General features: G+C 60.7%; 1 protein-coding gene across 1 annotated transcript; it reads right to left on the reverse strand.

Annotated features, from left to right (window-relative positions):
• Positions 1-309: 309 nt before the first annotated feature.
• DUSP7 (dual specificity phosphatase 7) lies at positions 310-7945 on the reverse strand. Its single transcript, XM_079933808.1, has 3 exons — positions 6780-7945; positions 4861-5295; positions 310-2057 (listed from the first exon to the last, which is right to left on the reverse strand). The coding sequence occupies exons 1-3, from the start codon at positions 7294-7296 to the stop codon at positions 1750-1752; spliced, it is 1260 nt and encodes a 419-aa protein (XP_079789934.1). The 5' UTR covers positions 7297-7945; the 3' UTR covers positions 310-1749.
• Between the last annotated feature and the right edge of the window lie 1400 nt (positions 7946-9345).

Genomic DNA, 9345 nt, shown 5'->3' on the forward strand with positions numbered 1-9345 from the left:
TTCGTTTTAAAGAAAAAATAATATTTATTTGCAATATAAACAAAGTCCCGTTGCTGGATCGGGATATATATATGTATGTGTGTGTATATATATGTAGGGTCACAAATTTTCCTTCATAAGTTCATAAAGCAAAACTGGCCACCCTCTTGGCATACCCTCATTTACACAAATCTGATGCATCTTTCTGGGTTTTTCTTTTTAAAGGTAAAAAAGAGAGAAAGAGAACCATGTACAGCACGGAAGCTTTTTGTCAATTTCTTGACTGTGGCAAGATTTTAATCTGCTGCCTTAAAGAATCCCTGAAAACCACCCCTGTGAGGTAAGATGCAGTGGGGGCAGAGTTTCCGTGGCCTTGCTCACATGCTGAGTGCTGGCTCGCTCAGGGACCCCAGCCCGACTGCTCACCCCTCCCCAGGCCCTATGCAGTCCTGACACCTGGGAGAACTGAGGTTGGAGAAGGAACAAAACTGGAGGAGGATAACGGAATCCGTGGCTTTGTTCTGTGGATATGGGGGTGGAGGGATGGACAGAGCCTCACACCCCTTTCCTTGTCCATCCTCGCCACCCACCCCTGCCCTGGGATTGAAATGGGTGCGAGTTTCTTAATAGACGGCAGGGGCAAGATGAGGGCAGGCTTTCACGGGTTGAGGGGGCTGGGAGTGGCAGCTGAACCAAAGCAACAACCAGGGTGAGGGAAGAGACTCGGGGGAGGCAGGGCTGGGTGCCACCACCTACACCCCCCCAGCCACTGGGCCTGCACCCTCAGCTACCAACAGACAGAGAGAGGAACAAGCAAGTAGTGGGTACATATAAAAAGGGCCTGGGGCCCAGGCCCCCCTCGGGGCTGAGCCCGGAGGGTTAATGCTACTGCGTGGCAGCCCCCTGTGGCCCCACCTCCAGCAGGACAGTGGCAGGGCCTCCCTCTGCTGCCTGGGGCAGTTGGCAGGGACCACCAGAAGGGCAGTTGGGTGGGCAGAGAATGCAAAGGCTACCTGTCCAGCCCACCACTCACCACTCGCGGCAGTCATCACAGGCAAATGCAGCGCCAGGTCGAGGTGGGAGGTGTGGGCAGGCCTGGGAGTCCAAAGCTGGCGAGAGCAGCAAACCACCCCTTTAAGGGCCGCTGCGGAAACGGAGGCTTCACACATGTGCAAAACGCTTTTGGTCAAGATCAACGCGGGGTTTGTCTTTTCCATTAAAAACAAAAACCCAAGAATTGCTTTTTGAAATAAGAAGAAAAACAAACTGATAACACTTCTCTCTCTCTCTCTCTCGCAGGATCAAGAAAGGGATGAAATACTGGTTTATACAATCCACTGTTGCATGTAGCCTGAAAATAACACTTTTCATTAAAAAAGAAAAATCAAGAAGAGCTTGAACACTCTCTGCTCCAGGGAGCTCGGATTTACCTGCCAAAAATAAAAAGTAAACTCAGGTCCATGGATGTGTCTTTAAAAAAAAAAAGAGCCAAACTGGCTGGGCCATCAGCAGAAAGGAGTGTCCTGGGACAAGGACGAGGCCCCACTGGACTCCCAAAGCCACATGTCTGAGAGCCGAGGGCCCCTCCGGAAAGTCCTGCCGGGGGAGGCCTGGCTGTGGGCTGCACCCTCCCCGGGACGGTGAGGGAAGCTCACCTCTGGGCACAGGCGATGTCCGGGTTCCTCACGCCAGAGGCAGCAGGCGTGGGCCCTCCCTGCGGGCCCTGTGGAGGCCCGGGAGGGGCTGGCCCGTTGCCCCGTGCCCCCGGCCTCACGTGGACTCGAGCGTGTTGAGTGGGAACAGGTTGTGGTTGGTGGGCGTGGAGAAGTAGAGCTGCTCGCTGGGGGTGTGGTTGTCACACGGGCTGCTCAGCCCCAGCGTCCGCTCGAAGTCCAGCAGCTGCCCCATAAAGTTGAAGTTGGGTGAGATGTTGGACTTTTTCCTCTTGACAAAGTCGTAGGCATCATTGAGCGACAGGTTCATCTTCTGCATCAGGTAGGCCACTGTGACCGTCACCGAGCGGCTGATGCCTGCCAGGCAGTGCACCAGGACACCGCACTTCTTGGAGCGGGCCTCGTCTGAAACACACAGGCACGGGTCAGGGCAGCACCTCCTCCAGGGAGCCACCGCAGGTGGGGCTGGGGCACAGGTGGGGCTGGGGGCAGCATGGTGACTGGCTGGTGCCTCCCGACTCCCGAGTGACCTGGTGAAGTCCCACGCGGGTGGGACAGCAACTTGGGGTCGAAGTTAAGAGCATGACTGTGGAGAGGGCTCTGCCACACGGTAGCTCCAAGTCACTGGACATTCCTGCGCCTCGGTCTTCTCCTGTCAGAGGGCCTGCTTACTCACAGTGCTCTTAGAGGGACGTGAGCCAAGGGGGGGGGGGGCGCCACAAACACTGTGATCACTGCTAGTCCTACTGCTGCTCTAACCGTGTGCTACTACATGCCAAGGTGTCACCTGCATCCTCTCAGGTCCTCGGCACCATGGCTACCAAGTTAACTTTATAAATGAGGACACAGGCACAGAGACCAAGTAAGGAGCACAAGGTCACACACAGGTTCCTCCTAACTCGCAGCACTCACCCCCGCTAGCCCACGACCTGGGGCTCAGGGCTGAGCTTGCTGTCCTGGGGCAGCTTCCATGGGTGCCCCCGAGAGCCTCCTCAGAAACAGGCCTCATGAAGGCTCCTCCACAAGGGAACGGCAGGCAGCACTCGGCTCTGCCCTCGGCCCAGCCAGTCCCCGGGGCCTTAGTCCTGCTCCGGAATAGCCAGGGGCTGGGACCAGGGCCACGCCTAGTTTCACGAGTAGGGTTTGCTTATGTGGGGCCTACCCAGACCACTTACTAGACTTTCCCTGGCCCATGTGCCAGTGACATCTCCCACCACAGCCAACCAAGTTCTGCCAACTCTCCCCTCCACCGCTCCTCCCGGATTCCCCCAGTGCGGTGCTCAGACGCCTATGCCTGACAGGCAGCAGGAGCTCAAATACCGGTTGAGCCACCGGCCAACTCAGTCCTGTAATCTCTCCTCCCCTAGACCCGAGCACAGCTGCATCTCCGTGCCATAGCTGTGCCAGAGGCACAGATTAACAAGAGGCAGGCCTGGGGTCCCCAAGGTCCCCGCCTGAGCTCACTGGGAGCCAGGTACACTCCTTCAAGATGCACTCCTACAAAAGGCCGCAGGTTCACAAACTGTTCCTCGTATGGCACTCACTGCTTCTGGCCTGGCAGGACTTCCCTTCCCTAAGCCCACATGAGGGTTCCCAGGGCAAAGCATGCAGTAGGTGCTTAATCCAGACTCGGGGACCAACTGGGGGCCAGACCAGCGGGGGAAGAGACCGACGTCATGGATTCACGTGGAACCACGCTGTCTGACCTTTAGATTTGGGGCAGGAGAAGGGGGTAGTGGAGACAAGCTTCCAGTGGTGACACATCAAGATAAGGGGAAGGCCTGGTCCCCAAACCCACTCCTAGGTAATCCAAAGTCAAACCGCTTCCGCTGGCTTTATTTTTAGCCCTCTAAGGGTGTGGCGGAGCCTCGGGGGTGCTGGGGCTTGATCCTGCCCCACTGAGTCCTATGGGATGCTTGGGCTTCAATTCCTTCACTTGTCAAAAAGGGAGTATGGTTCCTCCCACCTCTACACCCTGTTCTGTCCCCCTCCCCACATGTAAAAGGACCTCCAAGAACGATAAAAACACCTACAAACCAGGTTCAGCCCTGGGAAATCCGGGGGCCCCCTCTTCACCCCCCTCTTGACTGGGGAGAGCACAAATGCTGAGGCAGCACCCACAGCCCTCTGGGCCACGTCCTCCCAAGCAGAGCTGGGAAGCTCTGGATAGCCCCCGACACAGCCCCTCCCCCAGGCCTCAGCTTCCTTCCTTCCTCCCAGCCAGGCACCTACTTTTGGTTCCCAGTAAGCGGATGAGGCGGGGAAGCCTCCCACTTCCTGTTATTAACGCGAGCCCAGCCCAGCTGACACCAAAACGCCCTCCACTGGACATAGCCGCCAGAGGGAAAAGACTGCCGGGCCACCCCCTCCCTGCCACCGGAGGCTGGACAGAACACTGGGTCACTAGGCTCGGAGAGCCCAGGGTTTACATTCACCCTGATCTTGTGTCCCTTTCCTGAATCCTGGGTGAGAGCTGAACCCGAAGACGACCTGCCATCTAAACAGCCTCCAGCTGGCCAAGGAGAAAGCAGGATGGGAGGTCAAAGATAAGGAACCCGAGTCAGCTGAGGCTGCGGATGCAGGGGGCTCAGAGGGCGCTAAGCCAGACAGCAGAACACACTGCTCTGGGGAGGACTTCCTCAGCCTCTCCCCATACTCTCTGAATACCTCCTATATGCCAAGCAAGCCCCACAGGCTGCCGGGAGCATCGGAGGCCCCGCCGAGGCCCTTTGGGTCATCACGTTCCAACAGCTGCCAGTTAGGGGGAGGCCTCTGGCTCCAGGCCACACTTTAGCCCCCTCAGGTACACAGTAAAGCCCAAAGAGGCTCCGTGACAGCCCCTAAAGAGACATGTGCGCTGAGGCGTGACGCAAAGCAAGCAAGACTCGTGGGAGGTCTGAGAGCTGGGACGTTTCAGCTTGCTGAGCCTGAAACAGCACAGCCAGAAAAACCCAAGCTGGACAGCAGAGTCCACGAGGCTCCAACAGCTGCAGGGAGCCTGCGAGTCGGGGGACTGCTCAGGCCCCGAGGGCCTCGGTGACGCACAGTGGGCCTGGGTACACCCATGGGCACACGCTGGCACATGCAGGGCACACACAGGTCTTGACAGGCCCAGAGATACCCAGCCAGGCACGGGCAACACCCAGAGTCCCATACACACCTTGATGCGCAAGCCCACCCACCCTGGCCGAAGCGCAGCAGCACTTACCAATGAAGCTGATGGCCTCAGGGAAGAACTGGGAGAGGTTCTGGCTCCAGTGGTCAGAGATGGGGATCTGCTTGTAGGTGAACTCGCCCCCGTGCTCGAAGGCATTGGGCAGGTTGGGCGTGACGTTGAGGATATACTTGATGCCGTACTTGCCGAGCACATCCAGGTTGGTGGAGTCCTTGGCGCAGCCGAGGTAGAGGTAGGGCAGGATCTGGACGGGGAAGGCCGGTTGGCTGGATGGCACAGGGCTGCCGTCTGACTCGGTGGCACTGCTGGGCAGCTCTCTGTCCGACTCACCATCTGAGCAGTCAGAGCTGATGCGTAGGCCCCCCAGACCCAACACTGAGGTGGGCGGTGAGCCGCTCGGCGAGGACGAGCTGTCCACGTTGGTCTCGCAGTGTTCTGAGTACTCTGTCTGGAACTTGTTGAAACCACCTGTGGACAGGATGAGACAGGGCCTGGATGAGAGACTGACGATGCCAGTGACCCCAGACCAAACAGGCTGCACAAGACCAACAGCAGCCAGGGTTCCCCACGGCAAGCACCGTAACACCAACAACGGACAACACGGGCGGTGCTACATATTTACACATGTACCTCCTCCTGTTTTCTCCACAACTATCCTATGATCCACTTCACAGATGGGGAAACTGAGGCCCCAAGTGATAAAGTAACATGCTTGAGCACCATACCCTTGCCCATAGGGCTTCAGGGCCCCAGCCATACAACCAGCTTTAGGGCACTTGAGGACAGACTCCAGCTCATTCCTCTTCCACAGCTCCCATGTACACCTGGCACCCATGGGTGCTCAGTAACTGCTAAGCGGTAAAGGAGAGCAAACCACCCCATCTCAGGCCAACACCTGTGGGTTTGCAAACCCCTCTTATAGATGAGACCGCAGGGGCCAGAGCTGCATCTGGGTCAGCTAGAGGCAGAGAGGGCCTGGGCCCCCTGACTGGGAATAGGGTGCTTGAGCCCCACTCTCAGCCACACGGGAAGTAGTGTGAAGGTATCTGTTGGCTCTTTCCCAGGGCAGGGGCAAGTTCATAAAAGGGGTCCCAATTCCACCTCTCCAGAACCCACCCCCTTATAACACAAGGTCCCTCTCAAGCCTCGGACCCACAGAAGGGGAAGCTGCTGGGGGCTTTACAGGGACAAGAAATGGGGAGCGCCTTGCAGCTAAGGATGGGCCCTGCGCCCGAGGGTGCCGCAGGCCTCCTCTCCCCTCCCGCCTGCCCGCCCCGCTGCCAGCAAGAGGCCATTTTGGAATGTTAATTGGAAACACCGGCTGCAGCCACTCGCCTCCCAGCGCTGCCTCCCCCTTCCACAGTCTCTGGGGTGGCAGGCTAAGGACTTGGGGGTCCCAGAAAACCAGAGCTGGGGCAAGGAACACTGCTTACAGCCGTGCCCCAAGCGCCTCCAAGAGGCGGTGATTCCCAAGTGATGAGACCCACGCGGGGATGCCCAGAGTCCCCCAACCCAAATGATCCCCATTCCCTGGCGGGGGCGGGGACGATTATGAAAAACTCCTGTCCTAACCCGGGCCTTCCAGGAACACGCATTCCAGTCTGTAGGAGCTGAACTTGGGTGCCCAGGAGGGGACCCTCCCTCCTTTGAGGGGCTCACGGGGAACCTAGGAGCTGCCATGGCCCCAACAACACGAAAAAAGGAAAGCCCAGGCGGGGAGAAGTTTGTTCGACCCACTTAGATCGTGCCCAGAAAGGTGTAGAGGAGGCCTGCGTATCAGCCTAAACCCGCACAGCTGGGGCCGGACGCCCGGGAGAGGAGAATGCGGGCCGGGGGCGACGTGGCGCCGGCCGGGCAGGCTGGGTACGGGGAGAGAAAGCGGCCTCCGGCTGGGGCACCCGGGAGCCGCGGGAGAGCCCCAATCCCAGACAGGGTCTCGGTGCTGCCCTCACCTTGGAGGTAGTAGGCCTGGCAGCCGTCGTCGCGCAGCTTTTGCAGGAGAAGGCCAAGCACCGAAGCGGGAGCGCCAGGCTCTGGCTGCCACTCGGCCGTGGCCTCGTCGTAGAGCAAAACGGTGGCCGCCTTGCAGCGCGTAGCGAAACGCTCCTTGTCGGCGTGGTTGGGGATGATGGAGCGGATGGGCAGGTTGCCCTTGCGCAAGCGGCGCAGCATGAGGCCCGGGATGGCCAGGTTGATGGCCGTCTCGATGTGCGACGACTCGAAGAGCTCGTGCGGCCGGCAGTCGAGCAGCAGCAGGGACGCGCCGCCGCGCGCCTCCAGCTCCTCCTGCAGCCACTCGGCACTCTTGCAAGGCATGGCCCCCGCACCCGCCGCCGCGCCTGCCCCGGTACCGGCGCCGGAACCAGACCCCGCACCGGGCTCCGACCCCGCCCCGGTGCCCCCAGCCGCCGACGCCCCCGAGGCCGACATGTGCGCCCGCGCTGGGGGGCCGCGGAGCTGGTTTTTCATGGGGAGCGCGGGCGGCCCGGGGCCGGGGCCGGGCAGCCCTGCCCTGGGACGGCGCCCCGGCCGCGCGGGCCCCAGCCGCGTCTCCGGGCGCCCGCCTCCCGCCGAGCTGCACGCCCGCCGCCCCGGCCTCCCGGCCTCCGTCCCGCCCGGCCCTCCGCGCGCGCCGCGGCCTGACAGCCCCAATTAAACGGCGTCTCGGACGGCCGCGCGCCGAGGCGTCCTCCGGGGGGCGGGGCCGCGGGGCCGGCGCCCGAGCTTAAAGGCGCCGTACCTCCGCCGCCCCTCCCCACGGGGTACGCGGCCGCGCGAGCAGTCCCGTGTGCCCGGAGACCTGCGCCCCGGCCTTCGCCCCGCTTCAGCGCTGCCGCCGTCTCGCCTGGCCCAGAACTGATTATGACTCGCCTGGGGGCCCGGCCAAGACCCTCTCGGTTCCCCTGTCCCGCGCTCCCAGCTCTTCTGTGCCCTACCCTGAAGGGCTGCCCTGGGGGCGTCCTGCGCGTGGCATCCCCTTCCTACGTTCACGGAAGCAGAGTTTCCCCGGGGTTGGGGCGGAGGGAAGGGGCGATCAGGCTGAGCCAAAGCCCCCTCCTCCTGTCAACTCCATTCATTCATTCTCAGCGAGTTCATTCAACAAATGGAAATTGAACGCCTACTACGTGCCATGACCTGTGCTTAGGCGGTCACCGTTTCTGGCAACTTGCATAGTCCCAATGAGGGCTACACGCTTAAAGACCTGAAGGTAGTCTCACCCCAGCAGGCCTGAGGGGGGATCAGCACCTAGGCAACTGGCGGAGTAGGACGGCCCAAGGCCGTGCCACCCTCCACGGGCAGGGGTGAAGAAATCCTGAAACGACCTGGGAAGAGAGAGCGGGCCCTTTAAGGAAGCTTCATAAGCGGGGTGGTGACAGGCGCCGAGTGAAGCGCCACGTGACTTTTCCACGGGAGCGGGTGCTGGGGGGATCCTCTTTAATCGGCTCTCCTCCTCCCACCTCCCAACGCACCAATCAACTTTCGTGGTAGGCGGGAGTGCGCCACGCAGGTGGCCAATCGCGGCCGAAGGAGACGGTGGGGCGGAGAGAGGAAGGCGGGGCCCGCCGAAAGTTCCACCCAGCGCGGGAAGTGGGCGGGGTCTCAGCGAGCGCTGTGTATCGGCTCGCAGGCTGCCTAGGCGGAGTAGGTGAATGGATCCGCAGGTAGCGCTGGAACAAAGCGGCTCGACTCGAACGGTGCGCGTGCGCAGGGCCTGCCGCACTTTCCCTACTGAGTCAGGGTTGTCTGCGTCGGGAGGGAGCTCGCGGCTGATCCTGCGGTTCGTCTGGTCCGTTCCCTGCTGGGCGGAGTGCTCCCACATCCTTGGGGTTTATCCTTCCCACTCTGCCCGAGGCTGGTCAGCTCCCCGCCACCTTGCCTCTACACCCAGCTGGAGGGAGGTTAGCGTCAGAGATGAAGGGCGGTGGCGCTTGAGATTTGCCGAAGGGAGTGCTTCTGGAACCCGCAGGATTTGAGCTTTCCGCTGACAGGAAGGCACGAAGAGGGGCGGCCCTGGGTTAGTACCCGCTGCCCACCTCCCTCCCCCCACCCCCCTTTGTCCATGCGAAGGATAGTCTATGTGAAGGGTTTCATCCCGCTGCAGGGCTGTGTCGAAAAGAAGCAGGGATCTCTCCCACAGTCACACTCCCAGCAAGATGACAGCACTGCAATCATAGGTGGCCTTATCACCCAAGATTCGATGCCCAGAGAGGTGATAGGAGAATCAGGTCTCTGGCCTCCCGCGCAGGCTTGTCCTAGGGTTGCTGGGCAGAGCCTACTTCCCTGGGGACCTAGGACGAGTGGAAAGGGCTCCCGGGGCCTGAGGGGCCTAGATGTGGATTCTGCCCTGCCACCTGCTGACGTGTTGTGTGGCCCGAGTATGGTTCCCACCTCTCTGGGCCTCAGTTTTCCCCACGTGGGATCGTGCTGGTCTGGACAGTGCCCAACCAGTCCATCACAAATCTGTCAGCCTGGGAGGGTGGTTCTCTGAAGCCAGGCCCCTTAGCCGGTAGTCCAGGT

Source organism: Stenella coeruleoalba (genome assembly GCF_951394435.1).
Source record: "Stenella coeruleoalba genome assembly, chromosome: 10".
NCBI lineage: Eukaryota > Metazoa > Chordata > Mammalia > Artiodactyla > Delphinidae > Stenella > Stenella coeruleoalba.

Excerpts from the sequence above, each read along its gene's own strand:
- DUSP7 (XM_079933808.1), bottom strand. The coding sequence starts at position 7,296 with ATGAAAAACCAGCTCCGCGGCCCCCCAGCGCGGGCGCACATGTCGGCC. Across the intron at positions 5,296-6,779 it reads CCAGGCCTACTACCTCCAAG|GTGGTTTCAACAAGTTCCAG; the intron begins GTGAGGGCAGCA and ends TCCTGTCCACAG. Across the intron at positions 2,058-4,860 it reads TGAGGCCATCAGCTTCATTG|ACGAGGCCCGCTCCAAGAAG; the intron begins GTAAGTGCTGCT and ends TGTGTGTTTCAG.